This window comes from Vombatus ursinus, unplaced genomic scaffold, assembly GCF_900497805.2.
Source record: "Vombatus ursinus unplaced genomic scaffold, bare-nosed wombat genome assembly UNPS02014781.1, whole genome shotgun sequence".
NCBI classification, from domain to species: domain Eukaryota; kingdom Metazoa; phylum Chordata; class Mammalia; order Diprotodontia; family Vombatidae; genus Vombatus; species Vombatus ursinus.
Genome location: NW_020954559.1, coordinates 38756497 through 38772528, shown reverse-complemented (window position 1 = coordinate 38772528; position 16032 = coordinate 38756497). Strand labels below are relative to the sequence as shown.

Here is a 16032-nt window from a genome sequence, read left to right as displayed (position 1 = left end):
GGACTGTTTCTCTTTTATCTCTGTGTCCCAGTTAGAATTTTTTTAAATTACAAAGGATAGTTTAAATATGAACTGTTACTATTAATTTAACCTCCCACTCAGTGTAAGAGATTGATTTTGCAATACTCTGACAACAATCATCTATTTTCTACTTGTAGAGACCCAAATTATGGTAAGCTCAAAGTCTTTAAAATGTAGGCAGTTCCAGTTTAAAATTTTTTACCTTATGTTGAGTCAAAATCTGCCTCACTATAATTTCTACCCATTGCTCCTAGTCCCGTGCGCTGGAGCTGCATAAAACCAGCCTAAGTCATCTTCTAGGAAGCAAATCTTTAGACATTGGAAGACAGCTATCATGTTCCACCTAAGCCTTTTCTTCTCCAGGTTAAACATTTCTAATGCCTTCATTTCTTTTTAATGTGTTGCTTAATGGATCAATGTCAGCCTGAGGAGAAGTTTCTATAACAAATCTGGCCTCAGACTCTTACTAGGTATGTGATCTTAGGCAAGTCAACTTAACCACTGATTGCCTCAGCTTCCTCAACTGTAAAAATGAGGATAATAGCAACACCTACTTTAAAGGGTTGTTATGAGATAAAAGTGCTTAGCACTGTTTTACCTGGCACATAGTAGGTGCTATATGAATGCTTATGCCCTTCCCTCCTTCCTGCCCCCAATGGAATTTTGTGTACCTTCTAGATGCTAGAATTGTGTACTGGTAAGTGTTTAACAACCAGCTCTCTGGAATGTGCATGGGATAAACCTTTAAGTTTAATTTTCATTATTAACCTTTTCTCCATCACTTTCTTAAGTCTTTCCCCTTTTTTTTTTGCTTTTTGGTGAGGCATTCGGGGTTAGGTGACTTGCCCCGGGTCACACAGCTAGTAAGTGTCAAGTGTCTGAGGCCAAATTTGAATTCAGATCCTCCTGACTCCAAGGCAGGTACTCTATCCTCTGTGCCACCCCTAGTCTTTCCTTTCTTGTCTCTGAAAAACAGAATGTTATCTCTTCAGAAGGTCTGAATTCATCCTTTTTGGGAAGGGTCTAAAGAATCTGTTTGTTTCTCCAGCACAGTAGCACTTCTTTTCTTCTGCCGCGTTCTTCTACTCAACACTTGTTTTGATTCCCATCGCCTCTTCAGAATCCTTTTCTTTCATATTTACTTTCTGACTTATTTCTTTCATCCTGTCTAGAAACTCTCCATCTTCTCTATTAAATTAAAAGACAGAGAAGTATTCTACAAGCCCTTTATTTTCTCTTGTAATAGGCAGATCAGCTTTCAGGGGCTGCACGTGCAGTGACCAACCACCTTAGACAGAAACACAAGCAAAACACAAATTCTTTGCCCCAGTCACTGCACTGATTCCTTTAGCATCCCTTCCTCCTAGTTTTCAAGATGAGCTGCCTTGTTTTCGAGGCTCTCCCCTGGAAATTCCCTCTGAAAAGTACCATAGTAAATTGCCTGTTGGCTCCAGTGAAAATGATTTGCAGAATCCCAAAAATTTACAACTGAAATTGAATTGCCCATTGTTCAGAAAATTCAAGCATGTTTCCAGCCCTCCTGTTATGAAGAAAGACAGCAGGTGCAGTTTGTACGTATCAGATAAACTGGACAGGGCCAGTGAGTGCATGGCTGAGAGCATACTTTATTTTAAAGCACCAGTGCTCCCCACAGTGGTCATTTCAAGAAGCAGTTATTGAAGTCTATTTGACTTCAAGACCAAAACAGTGTTAGGTTTTTGTCTTCATTTTGAATGTGTGTCCCATGGTGCTAGTTTTATTTTTTAAAAATTGAATGAACAAAGGAGATGTGTTAAGGTTAGCAGGGAAAGTGGCAGCTATTTGTGAGTCCAAAGAATACTGGATTTGGAGTCTGGGTTTTAATATCAGCTCTGTAAGAGTCAATATACTTAAAACTCTCTGGGCTTCATCTTTCTCATCTATGAAAGGAAAGAATTGTACTAAGGTGCCTTTCAACTCTAAAATCCTGTGACTTTTATGATTAAGTTGATATACCTTTTTAAAAAAATATATGATATTCAATGACGTTATTTTTTTTTTCCATTCCCCTGTTCTCTCTATCAAAGATTACTATAGTCCTGCAATGATGGGTCTGAAAACGGATCAGGAAGTTCTTGGTGAGCTTGTGAAGATGAAAATTCCATCTGTAGCAAACTTAATGGACAGACACAACGTCATGTGGACCTTAGTAGTCTCCCGTTGGTTTATTTGTTTATTTATTGATATACTCCCAGTAGAGGTAAGGACTTAAATGCATTTCATTATGACATTCCCTTAGCATTTTTAAAATCCTCAAATGTATATTTCACTTATTTTGCATACAATTCAGTAGTCTGTTTTTCCAATTTTGTTTTTCTACAGACGGTACTCCGAATTTGGGATTGTTTATTCTATGAGGGTTCAAAAATTATCTTTCGTGTGGCCTTAACATTAATTAAGCAACACCAAGCCTCTATTTTGGAAGCCACTAATTTCCCAGATATATGTGAAAAATTTAAGCAGGTCACAAAGGGGCCATTTGTCACCGAATGTCACACATTCATGCAGGTAAGCTTTTTTTGTTTGTTTCATGCTTAATCTAAAAGGAGGAGAAGCTGTAGTAGTAGATGTCCTTTGCAAATAATATGCCGACCAGAAATGGGGAAACTGCAGCCCTCAGGCCTAATCTAGCCCATCTGCCTGTTTTTGTTTGACCCATAAGCTAAGAATGGTTTATATTTTTAAAAATTTCTTGATCCCTATGCTACTAAAAATACTATTTTAAGTTACACTATGCTCATATTTCATCAATGCTTCCTTTATTCAGGGATCACCAACTATCTAAATGATAAGGCTTTTGCTTACTCTCCCCATTCTGTTGCTTAGCTAATTTACTGCTCATCAGCATATTCTCTAGGGCTTTAAATAAAACTGGTGAAGTATATGAAGATTGAGGTGTTATCACATTGTAGAGACAAACAACAACTCTGATTAACCCAATGACCAGTCACAGTATTGGAGGACCCATAATGAAATAGGCTACCCACTTCCTCAAAGAGAGGGGATGGACTTAGGGTACAGAATGAGACAAATATATTTTTGATAGGGCCAATACAAGATTTTGTTTTGCTTGACTATGCATATTTGTTATTTTAAATTAAGGGATAAATTAATAGTTTGGTGAGGTTTTGTTTTTCCTTTTTTTTTTTTAAATAGGTGAGAAGTGAGAGGGAGGAGAACTGTCTCAGGCTTCAGACTTTTTTTACACTGCTGTTTTCAGAGCTGATTCTTGGGATTTGAAAGTTTTTGGTGGGGGCAGCTAAGTGGCACAGTAAATAGAGCTCTGGTCTTGGAGTCAGGAGGACCTGAGTTCAAATCCAGCCTCAGACATATAACACTCACTAGCTGTGTGACCCTGGGCAAGTCACTTAATCCCGATTGCCTCATCAAAAAAAAAAAAAAAAGTTTTTGGTGCTTGCAAGGTAGTGCGACCTGGGGAGAAATGTGGTCACTGCTCTCCTGGTTTGCACTTTGGTCCTTACTGATAAAGGGCCCTTGATCTCTTGGGATTGCAATTGATCAGTTTCTCAGGTCCCTGATACCTAGTAACCAAAAGTGATACTGTCCCTCAGGGCTTCTCCTTCCTCTTAACTAAAAGTGCTCCTCTGCTCCCTTGAACTATGATCCAGAATGGTTATAGGCAATGGAGTTGCCAAAGAGAATTCGGTGCTGCATTCAGTGCATGCACAAGAGTCCCTGTAACCTCTTTCTGACCATTTGCCAGGTCCCCTTACTGTCCCTAGCTTGAGGGGTGCTGAAGTTATGGCTGCTTCTGCAGCCACCTCCTTGCCCCACCACTGGTATCCCCCCACTGGCTCTGGGCTGGCCTTCACCCCCATATCACAGATCTCTCTTTTCAATCTGCTAAGTTGGGTTGGGTTAGAAGAATGTCTCACTCTGACCTTTTGTTGAGAGAGAAAGAGATTAATGCCTCTATGATATACAGATATACACATATATACATACATACATTTTATTTGTGTGTGTGTGTGTGTGTGTGTGTGTGTATAATTTCCTGTCTCTCTAAATAGAATGTAAGATGCTGGAGAGTAGGGATTGCTTCATTTGTGTATTTTTATTTCCTCTAACTAGCACAATGCCTGCCAATTTGTAGGAGCTTAATAATGCTTGTTGATGATTGATTGATAGCAACTGGATTATCAAAGACTTGATAGATAATCCCCCTAGTCCCAAATTATAGTCTGATAGTCAGGAACAGACAAGAATTCAATGTGAAGTGTTATTTTATTGTTTGGAGGGGAATGTTGAGAGCTCAGTTGAGGGTTTTCATTACTCTGCCATCTTGGCTTCTCCCCTGGAAGTACTCTAGTGTGGATTTGTACAGTTTCTTCATACCTACCTCAAGGGAAAGTAGGAACTCTACCTTTATGTAGGGGATGGGGGCAGTGGGAGGGGAAGAAACCCTCCAGAGAGAAAGCTAAAATGAATACTTATTTATTATGTTGCATCTCTCAAAAATCCTGGGGAGGACAGGAGAAAAAGTGGTTAAAATTGTTGACCAGATTTCAGTGGATTTAATTTTGTCCTGTTTAAAATTGAGAGTTCACAGTATTGCTAAGTATACCATTATAGATCTAGTACAATCAGTTAAGAAGCCAAATCAAGAAGATCAAGAGTACGGAGGGGGATGGGAAGAGGGAGCAGCTAGGACTGTGACTGGAAACTCTGCCTAGGGGCCTGGCGTCATGGAAATCTTCCTGGCCTGATTCTTTGGAGTAATCCAACCCTATTCAGGACACTTTTGTCCAAAGGAAGATTGGATTCCTTGTTGAAGAAAAGAAAAGAATCTTAGTGACTTTTTTGAGGTGTGTTTGAGAGAAATAAATACTGTGATATTTCAGAGATGCAGGATTTCATGGGTGTCGGTGCTCCCACACAAATGCAGACTGCAACATCCTTCCTGCATTAGGAGGCAATCTTAGAGAAAGAATGTAGCCATTTAAAAGATATATCCCCATGCTAATGAGATTAACAAAGTAGAATACAGATACAGATAGTACTCTTATAGGGTATATAGAGTGGTTGTTAAATAAGATGCAAACCTTAACAGGCTGTCAGCTGCAGAGCCTATTAAAGGACTATTTAGAGTAAGTTAGTACAGGTTCCAAGTTCTCTAGGGGGCTTACATAAGTGTTCTCAGTTAATTTTGGCTTCCAGATGGCTGATCAAAAAATTTTGTGGCTTCATAAAGGAGAAAGTTAAGATGACAGATATACCAGTTTGTACTGGGGGACGAGGAAATTGTAAAGACCCTCTGGAAGTTTCAGCTCGTGCTGCTTCTTCCTCAACAGTGACAATGCAGTACTGTGAGTGAAAGCTAATGCCTCCAGTCTTTTAGTTGCCTTAGGAGTTGGCTTTCATCCTACCAGGACTGTTTCCTTGGCAGGAAAAACTTAATAGAAGTGAGGGACTCTGGACTTCGCTGGTAGCCCATACATTCAGCATCACCAATGGCTTCAATTTGAATAAGACTGTCCTCCTAGTATTTGTCTTTAATTCTGTCCTTTAATGTAGTACTCAGTAAAAAATTTTATTGGGTTTCTAGGTATGTGTGTTTTTAAGAAAAGAGTCAAATCAGGCCTCAGACACTTGTTGCTTACTAGCTATGTGACCCTGGGCAAGCCACTTAACCCTGATTGCCTCACCAAAAAGCAAAAAAAAAAAATAATAAAGATAAGAGTCTAGCAAAAAATGGAGTTAGTTAATGTAGGAAGGCCAATGGAAAGATGGGCACTCTGATATGCCAATTGTTGAAACTGCAAATTAGTTCAACCATTCTGGAAAGTAATATGGAATTATTCTAAGAAAGTGACTAAAATGTTCCTACTCTTTGACCAAGAGATCCCACTGCTAAGCATATTCCCCAAGAAGATTAAAGATAAGACAAAAGGTCCCATATACACAAAAATGTTTATTGTAACTCTTTTAGTAGTAGAAAAAAATTAGAAATAAATTAGATTCCCATCAGTTGAGAAATGACAGTATAATTTGTGGTATATACATATAGTGGAATATTGCTGTGCTCTAAGAAATAATGAATATGGAGCATGCAGAAAAACAAAGGAAGCTTTATATGAACTGAAACAAAATGAAATAAGCAGAAGAGTCGGAAATCCTTCTCCCACTAAATGAACAAAGCACTACAAGGATACATGATTTTGTTGGTATGCCTCCATTAAGGCAGCTCACTATCCCTCTATGACTTGGAAGATAATTCGAATTTAGGTAAGCTAGTTTTTTAACAATAGACAAATCACTCCATCTCTAGGCTCATGTTCAAAGTTTTTTCAGCTTGGTTAGGACCTGCTAGAGATTGTGCTATGATGGCATAGCCTTTGGGAACCAGGGTCATCTGCATGCCACAATGAGAAATCAGGGGAGGAAATTGGTGCAAGAAATATAGCAGAAACAAAAGCTAAAGAAAAAATAAGCCTAAATTGTTGAAATATTAGTTCATTTTAGGAACATGTTTCTAATTTCATTTAGTTTTGCCAGCAGTTACTGGTTAAATGTTAAATCTTCAACCTCAGGACAGGGTTGTCCCTCTATAGGTACCAGGTCCCCCATTTTCCCTTCCCTTTTGGAGAGCTTTCAAAAAGAAGCCATGGGGTCTTCTGTGTTGGGGGAAAACAGAAAATAAGACTGCCCCTTTTAAACTCCAAGACTCATTGGAAGATGCTGATGCAAAGAGGAGGTACATGGTTCAACTTGTAGAAGAGGCAAGTGGGGCAGATTCACCGTGAGGGAGTCATTATACCCAGAATGGAGGGAAGGAATTCCCCCAGCTATCTAAAGAAGCCATGGAAGCATGAAAAAGATTTTGTACTTTGAGATTCATTCCGTAGAACAAATAAGGAAGAGCTAGTTGCTTAAAGAGAAAAGAAAAGAATAAATACTATCTGCTAGACAAGAGTTGAACTGAAGATAGCAATGGAATTGAGTGACAGCAATAATAGACCCATGTGACCTACCAGGAACTACAGGGGAGCAGTGACTGGAGGAGAGCAAAAGACCCACATGGGAACTTGGAAGGGAGCAGATGAAAGGACTATGGAAAAGAGCATGGCTATCTAGGAGCAAAACTCAGTATTTTGGATCTGGGGCCCCTACCAAGGACAGAACTATGAATCATGGAAACCATATAGATTTCTGGAAATATAGTGACCCATAGAAGAATGGATCCAATTGACTCTGTCTATGGGCTTGAGTAAAAGTCTTGTCTGTATACTTCACTATTTAACTAGAATTATTCTGTATTTGGAAGCTTTGTTAACCTGAGTGCTTGTAAGGGAAGTTGGAGGTTACCCTTGGTGGATTACCAGATATTGAAGTGTCCAGGTTGCACTGTTGTCAGTGCTACAAGTCAGAGAATAAGTAGTTCCAAAGTGTATTTAGGCCCTTCAAGCCAGGAGGAAACCTTTGACACTAATGTTATTTAGACTTATAATTTGTATGGAGATAACTCCATAGATACATGCAATATTCTTCTATCCATAAATTATAATTGCATATGCTATAATTATCAGAAAGGGCTTTAATGCCTCTTATATTCCTGTACATATATATATGTGTGTGTGTGTGTGTGTGTGTATACATATATATTATATATATGTATATATGTGCGTGTGTGTGTATATATGTGTGTATATATGTGTGTATATATATATATATATGTATTCCTGTATATATATATTCCTGTAAGAATGGTGTTGAGTACTAGAGCTCAGAATGAGCTGAAACTAGTAAGGAATGTTGACCTAAAAAAGATGATTTTGTTGTTTTAAACTCTATTGAGCAAACATGGATAAGGGACCATTACACATTTAGTCAGTCTGCAAGAATTTGAGTGCCTTCTATGTGCCACATACTGTTCTAGGGATACAAAGAAAAGCATAACACAGTCTCCACTCTCAAGTTCACTGACTCATGGAAAAAACATACGAATTACTATGTATAAGAAGATATATATGGGATAGGAAGCAAAGCCAAGATGGCAGAGTAGGAGAAAGCAATACAACTGAGCTCCCCTCCATAAGACTCCTCCAAACAGATCTGGAAATACATCAGACTGAATCCTGTTGGGGAAATCTAGAAAAAGTCTGTCCAGCGTAAGCAGACAGAGAGGTCTGCGGACAGTGGGGACTGGGAGAGGGGAGGAGAATTGGGGAGCACTCCAGGACTGGGAGAGGCTGTGCACCACAGCAAGAACCATAATGGGATACTATGAGAGGGACAATGCCAAACCAGTATCTTTGGGTCTACTACCCAGTTCTCAGAACTTCAAAGTGGATTGAGAAGGGGACCTGTACAGGGTTGGCATTCCCATGTAGGGAGACCCTGGGTGATATACCTAGAAAAGAGAAAGTTCACAAGCAAGCAGCAGCTGTGTGCCTCAGATCCCAAGAAAAGAATGAGGTCTCAATTCTAGCATCTAGCCTACCCTGCAAAAGAATAACCAAGGCAGGAATCCCAGGCCAAAGGGAAATGTATAATTCTGTTACTCTGAACCAATGGAGCTTTCCAGCTGGCTGGCAGAAGCTGAGTCCAGCAGCAGTCTTGCAGCTCTCAGACCAGGGGAGCAGCAATCAGACTTTGCCCTTGATTAGACCACTTTGGGAGCCCTGAAAGTTTGCAGGTCTCCAGTCTGTCACAAATTCTGGAATAACACAACACTCAATACACAAAGAAAGCTCTTCCCTCCAGAAATGTAGTAGAGTCCCAGCCCTAACATCAAGCCCAAAGTCAGAAAGTTGGCTTGGCAGAATGAAAAAATAAAAAAAGAATTCTACTATAAATAGCTATTATGTTGTCATAAATAGAAACCGGAAGAAAATAATTCCAAAACATCTGTAAGCAAAGCCTCAGAGAAAACACACCTTGAGCACAAACTCAACTAGAATTCCTAGAAGAGATGAACCAAAAGTTTAAAAAAAGAGTTAAAATATTTTATAAATGCTTGAGGCAAAAAAAAAAAATGGAAAAGAAATGACAGCTATGGAAGAATTGGAAAAAGAATGAATAGCTTGGCAAAAGATATTAAAAATCTTACCCAAGCAACAAATTCCCTGAAAATTAGAACAGATCAAATAGAAGCCAATGACTCCATGAAAACAAAGTCAAGAAATTGAAAAAATAAAATGAAATGTAAGATATCTCATAGCAAAAACTACTAATGTAGAAAACAAAGGAGAAAAAATTAAGAATCGTTGTACTACTAGAAAATCATGACCAAAAATAGAGCCTAAACATCATATGTCAAGAAATCTTAAAAGAAAACTGCAGATATTTCTTAGAACAATAGGGCAAAGTAGAAGTAGAAATAATCCACTTGTCATCTCCTGGAAGAAACCCCCAAATGAAAACTCCCAAGAACATCATAGTGAAAATCTAGTTTCTAAGTTAAAGAAAAATTACAAAGCAGCCAGGAAAAAATAATTCAAGTACTGTGGACCCACAGTAGGATCATACATGATATAGCAGCCACTACTATAAAGAAGTGAAGAACTTGGAATACAGTATTCCAGATGGCAAAGGATATGTAGGCTTACAGCCAAGAATAACGTAGCCAGCAAAACTGAGTATAATGCCAGAGGAGAAAACATGAACCTTTAATGAAATAGAAGACTTCCAAGTATTCCTGATGAAAAAACTAAAGCTACATAGAAACTTTGAAGTTCAAACACAGAAATTAAGAGAATCATAAAAAGATAAACATGAATGAATAGTGATAAAGGACTCAACAAGGACAAATGACTTTCATTCCAATATGGAGAGATGATACATAGGTGTGAACCTACTAAACCCTGTCATTGGAGTCACAGAGGGAGCCTAAATAGACAAGGCCTGGGAGTGATTTGGTTTGTCTTGATCTTCAGAAAAGAATGGAAAGAGAGGGGAAGAGGAAACACTGGGGATGGGAAGAGGGGGTAGAAGGGAAAGAAAGGTTAGGGAAAATTATCTTACGTGATTAGGATGCTCCAGTAGACAACTATACAAACAATGAGGAAGTGGGAGAAGCAGCTGACACATTTGAATTGGTAAAAGGAAGGAAGAACACATACACACACAATTGGACACAGAAATATATTTCATTCAATGGAGGAAATAGGAGGGGAAGGGGAATTAGAGAAGGGTAGATTAAGGGAGGGATTAGTCCTAAGCAAAACAACCTCTAAGGATGTACAAAAATATTTATAGCTCTTTTTGGAGTGGCAAGGAATGGGAATCTGAGGGGCTGCCCATTAATTAAGGAATGAATTAACAAGTTATGGTATATAAATGTGATGGAATACTATTGGGCTGTAAGAAATGATAAAGGAGATGACTTCCGAAAAACCTGGGAAGACTTGTAAGAACTGATACAGAATGAAGTAAATAGAACCAGGAGAACAATTTACACAATGGACAATCATTTTGTAAAAGCAAACAACTTTGGAAGAATTAGGAACTCTTATCCACATAATGACCAGCTATAATTCTAGAGGACTAAAGGTGAAATACATTACCTACTTCCTGATAGGTGAAAGATTGCATTCATAATGTAACAAATATTTTTTTGAACATGGCCAATGTGGAAATTTTTGCCTGACTATACATGTTTGTAAAGGGTTTTATTTTTCTTATGTTCTCACTTGGGAGGGGTGGGAAGAATGTGGATTTTTGCTGATTGAAACAAATAAAATTTTAAAAAAACATACATATCGGATAGATTGGGAATATTTCCATAGAGAAGATACTAAGATTAAGAAGGACTAGGAAAGGCTTGTTGTAGAAGGTAAGACTTTAGCTGTAAAGGAAAGAAGCCAGGAGGTGGAAGAGAATTCTAGATAAGGTGGACATCTGGTAAAAATAACTGGAGTTGGAAGATGGAATGTTGTATTTGAGGAACACTAAGGGGGCCATTATCGCTGGATCCCAGATTATGTGGAAAGGAAGGGACTCGGTTATAAAGGAATTTAAAAGTCTAACACAGGATTTTATATTTGATTCTGGTGGTAATAGGAAGCTACTTTGATACTCATGATAAATAAGGAGCACCTGGATGCCCTTGTTAAGTTCAAGTCATTTGACTCATTTGGATTATAACGAGAAGCAGACCAGGGATGCAGGAATAAGCAGGTGGTAGTACCCGCTGTAGTTGGTCCTCTAGTGACTACAATTATTGTGGTCAATGGGAATCATATTTTAAGGTGGATGTCAGTGAGCCAAAGAGCATCAAGAGTAGGTCACCCAAAATGATGAAGGGCCTTGAGTTCATTTTATTCAAGGGTCATTTGGAGAAATTGGTTAACCTGAAGAAGTGAAAATAGAGTGGGGAGGAAGCAGGACACAATAGGTGTCTTCAAGTATTTGAAAGACTGTCACATGGAAGAGGGTTTACACTTGTTTTGCTCATCCTCATGGGACAGAATTAGGAGTAGTAGGTAAAAGTTACAAAGAGGCAAATTTAGGTTTTATTTAAAAGTTTCCTTGCAATTAAGAGTCATCTAGAAGTGGAACGAAGTGGGAAGCCTTAGGAAAAAGTGAATTCCCTCTCATTGGAAATCTTCAAGCTTGAACTGGATGACCAGTGTACTATAAGCAGGATATTTTTGTGGAGTATGGATTGGAGTAGGTAGCCACTAAGGTCTCTTCCAACTCTGAAACTCTGTGATTCTGTGTCTCTACTGCTTAACAGAATGCCTGGCACAGGGTAAATGTATAATATCTATCTATCTGTCTTCACCTATCATCTATCTCTCCATCTCTTTCTCTTCCCATATATATTCTTATTCTCTCTCTCTCTCTCTCCCTCCCTCCCTCTCTCTCTCTCCCTACCTCCCTTCTTCTCTCTTCCCTCTTTCCTCTTCTGTCCTCTCTCTCAACATCATCCTCCCACATTGATACTTCTTCCTTCTTTTGAGTTGTTCATGCAACTACTGTTTGTCATTAATCTGGAGTTTTATTTTGCTCTTGCCATGCGAATCTTATAGTTTGGAAAATCAGTCCCTTGTCCTAAGGTACAGCTTTGGTGGGGGAAAAAACCCTTCTGTATTTTCATAAATAGGGGTTTGAGTCTGTTAGGGAATATATAGCATAACACTACCCATTTGTTCAGCTCTTCTTTCAATTTCATCATTGCTTTAACACAGTTTAAACTATTTTTGCCCTTAAAAGAGAAATGTCAGTTGTCCACTTTTCATTTGCTTTGGGAATTTCTTTCAGGAGATGACCGTGGATCATTTCTATTTTCATTTTGTCCTTTGGCTCTAATAGATCAGTTTTCCTTTATGAGGCAGCTAGGTTGTGCAATAGATAGAGTGTTGCACTTGGGGGTCAGAAAGACCTGAGTTTGAATCCCGTTTTAAATATTCACTAGCTATGTGATTTTGGAGAAATCAATGAACTTCTAAGAAGTCTTAGTTTCTTCATCTGTAAAATGGGGATAGTAATAACATCTTTTTGCCTTACAAATTTGTTGTGAGGAGAACCAGCAGCAAAGTAGTCTGTAACTTTTAAAGTAAAATTTAAGTAATAAAATTTAATAAATATGTAAAATGTATTCATATAAATAAATCTATAAATTTATAAAATTTAGACATAGTATATAAATAGTAGTGATGATGAGGATGATGACAATGATTGTAATTTCTTGAAATATGGAATCTCAGTTTTATTTTGTTTTATGGTCAGAATTTTCAGGTGAAATCTTAAGATTCAGGTGAATCTTAGACTATTAATCAGGTCTTTTTGACCTGTTTTCCAGGTCAGTTGTTTTTGATAGTATATCATTTATATTTTTTTCTACTTTTTTAATCTTTTGGAGTTTTGTTTTCTCATATAATTACTGCTTTCTGGGTCATTCTAGTTTTCAGGAAGACCAGTTCTTGGGTAAAGATTACCACCTTCTATTAATTCCACTTGCCATTCTTTCTTCCCTAGTTGTAATTTCATTTAGAATTACATTTTATCTTTAACTTCTTTTCTGCCAGATACTCTAATAGTTTCTGTGGCCAGAACATTCTTTTCTCTGAGTCTTTCCTTGGACTTAATTGGAGTTACTCTCTTCCCCTTAAGTGTTGAGTCATTTTCTTCTGTTTGCTCATATCCTCTATCTCATTTGTGGATGGGGGCATTATGTTTACATCATACTCTGCTTCCTCTCAAATGCTCCCCCACCATTTTCTCAACCATACTGCCTCCTCTCTGGCCATTAGTTTCTTTTCCTTATAATACAAGCCTGTACTCAGCCTCTGCATCCTCTGACTCTGATAGTTGAATGTTGACCTTATTTTGCTAGGAACCAGGTCGTCATACCATTTCCTGGCAATCTCCCCTCCATGATACATATCCCTTCCTTCTCCTTTTCCAGCTTCCCTTTAATGTCCTGTCCTCTCCAATTAAAATGAGAGGGCAAGGGATTGCTTTGCTTCTGTCTGTATCCCCAGAACTTAGCATAGTGCCTGACACATAGTACACACTTAACAAATGCTTTATTTATCTATATCTACTTTTGGATGGTATGGACAAGCCCCAAGACTGGGACCAGCCTTCTGTAAGAATTCCTGGGTTTTTGGTTCAGTCTCCAACTTGCTTAACTTAGGTTTTGGCTTCAACCCCTTCTCCATCTCCTCTTTGCATCATTCTGAAGCTAGAATTGACTCTCTCTCTTGCTGTGACCCTGAAACGTCCCAGTCAGATGTTTCTGATTGTCCTGAGAGCAAGCCTCCTACAAGACCCCAGGTCCTTTGCTTCTCAGTTGCTACCCTGGTATTTCCTCTGGCTGGAGATACAGAAGGTGAAGGTGTCCTGGGCCTGGCTCTGATCTCTTGTCTGCTGTTGTGCATTTGGGCTGCATCCTCACTCTGGCAGTCTTTTTATGGGGTTCTAGGCAGAACGATGAAACTTAGAGCTATTTCTCTTTTGTTCTCCTTATTATTCCTTCTGGTGCATTTTTTGAGCTTTACCTGGGGGTGTTTGTGGTGGATCTATGCTCCTTTTGGTCCTTATTGCCACCTTCCCACAATTTCATATCAAGTCAATGACATATAGTACAGTATGTTAATGTTTTGTAACTAAAGTATTTTGAATAAAGAGGGTGCTTTTTGTAAGATTTAATTGTATATACTTTTGATACTATTACTAATTCATTAAAAAATCTAAAGAGTTCATTAATTTCTTCAGTAAAAATTTATTAAATGCTTACTGTGTGCTATGCCCAAGGGATAAAAAATTGTTTTTTAAATGGAATAGCCTCTGCCCTGCACAAGCTGACTTTTTATGTGAAAGAGGGAATTCTACATGTTAGGTAAGGAATAATGGAGGCAAAGGAGAAATACAGAAACAAATGCTCTAGGAAAACAGGAAAAAACAACAGATTTTTTTGTCTTAATTAGATGAACTATATTATGTACATGGTCTTCTGCCCGGGTTTTCATTTGTCTAGAAGCTGTTAAAGTCCAGTTCATAGGAACCACTTAGTAAATTGTAATTATCCATTTCAACTTAGTGAATAGCTTTAAGAGTAGATAGGGATGTTACTGGATCTGTGATCTTGCCATATGGGTACTCCCTCTATCAGGGTAACTGATATGTCAGCCCACCCAAGCCTTCTCATATTCTTTGAATCTTCTGTTTCCATAAATCCTCCATCCAGTAATACTGGTGGGTTAAGAACCTGCAAACCATTTCCTAACTAATTTTCTCTGTTCCAGAAAATATTTACAGAACCTGGAAGTTTGTCCACAGCCACCATCACCAAACTTCGAAAGAGCTGTAGAGAAAAGCTACTTGTTCAGGGATAAACCAACTATGTCTTCAACTCCACATTCCTCCCACATTTGCACTGGCTGAGAGAACTGTCTCTTCCAGAGTGGACAGGACCAAGTTTTCACTGCTTCTCTCATATGTGTGGGTATACTCACACTCTTTCACTAAACTTTGATAATGATTTTTTTTTAATGATTCAAAATCATGTCATTCTGTTTTCCACTTAGAATGTGAGCTACACATTGATTTCTGAAGAGAAATATTTTTATCTGGGGCATTAATAATAATAATATAAAATTAAACTATCTGTACACATTGTATAAGTATTTGTACCTAAATAAAGTTATGTCAACCCATGTGGTTCTTTCTTTGTGACTGAACACAACCAGCAGCTTTCAAAAGATGTGGATCCATGTGAAGTCCCATAAGGACAGGCACAACAGTGAACTAGGCCCATTCTGTTTACCACAGGGTGAAATTCAAATGTTTTCTATAATCTACAAATAATTTGATTTGTCTACCTTTTGCTTCTAATTTTGTTTAGTCTTCCTGTGGTTAGACATTTATCTTTGTAATAACAATGCCAATTTCGAATGTAGCCTACATTCATTCTCTAAATATTAGCCCAGAAACCTAGTCTTACTCAATATGTCCTGTCATCCTTATTGATGGTGGGTAGACAGCCTGAGGAAAAAAACATGAGCTGCAGGTATGGGTGAACAGTTTGGTTGGTGCTCAGATCCCCTACTTCACTGTATCTCTCATAAGATAAAAATAAACTCTTTAGTAGGGTAGGGTGCCCTCTAGCCCCTCCAAGGGTGCTACTGCTGAGGAGAGAAGCAATGCTGACCATCTCCAAGACCAGCTACTTCATTTATATCAGTGCAAAAGGGTGTATGGTTGTTCAAAGAGTTGTTTGAGCTCTGGTGTGAGGGCTTGCCAAGCCCTTTTCAGGGCTGCTCATCCACCTTCGATGTCCACCTGGCACTCAACTCTCACCTGTGGCTCCAAGAAGCTGCAGCATGCTCAGTGGCCACACTGCAGTAAAACTGTCTTAGCAGTTGGCTAAACCAGGCTGAAGACAACCAAAGGGCCACAAAGCCAGTGTGGTGTCTGCCTCAAGTATGTGAAGAATCCCCCCCAAGGAATGGGCAGATGTTCCAATGGCCATGAAGGCAGCTGAAACAGGCACTGGAGAACCCT

General features: G+C 38.6%; 1 protein-coding gene across 1 annotated transcript in view; it reads left to right on the top strand.

The window, feature by feature from the left end:
• LOC114046107 (growth hormone-regulated TBC protein 1-like) overlaps positions 1-15185 on the top strand; it is a 78693-nt gene extending 63508 nt beyond the window's left edge. The window contains exons 6-8 of the mRNA XM_027866361.1: positions 2088-2260; positions 2383-2568; positions 14775-15185. Of these exons, the coding sequence (XP_027722162.1) occupies positions 2088-2260; positions 2383-2568; positions 14775-14864 (449 nt within the window). The 3' untranslated portion in view covers positions 14865-15185. The remainder of the gene's footprint in view (positions 1-2087; positions 2261-2382; positions 2569-14774) is intronic.
• Positions 15186-16032: the final 847 nt, after the last annotated feature.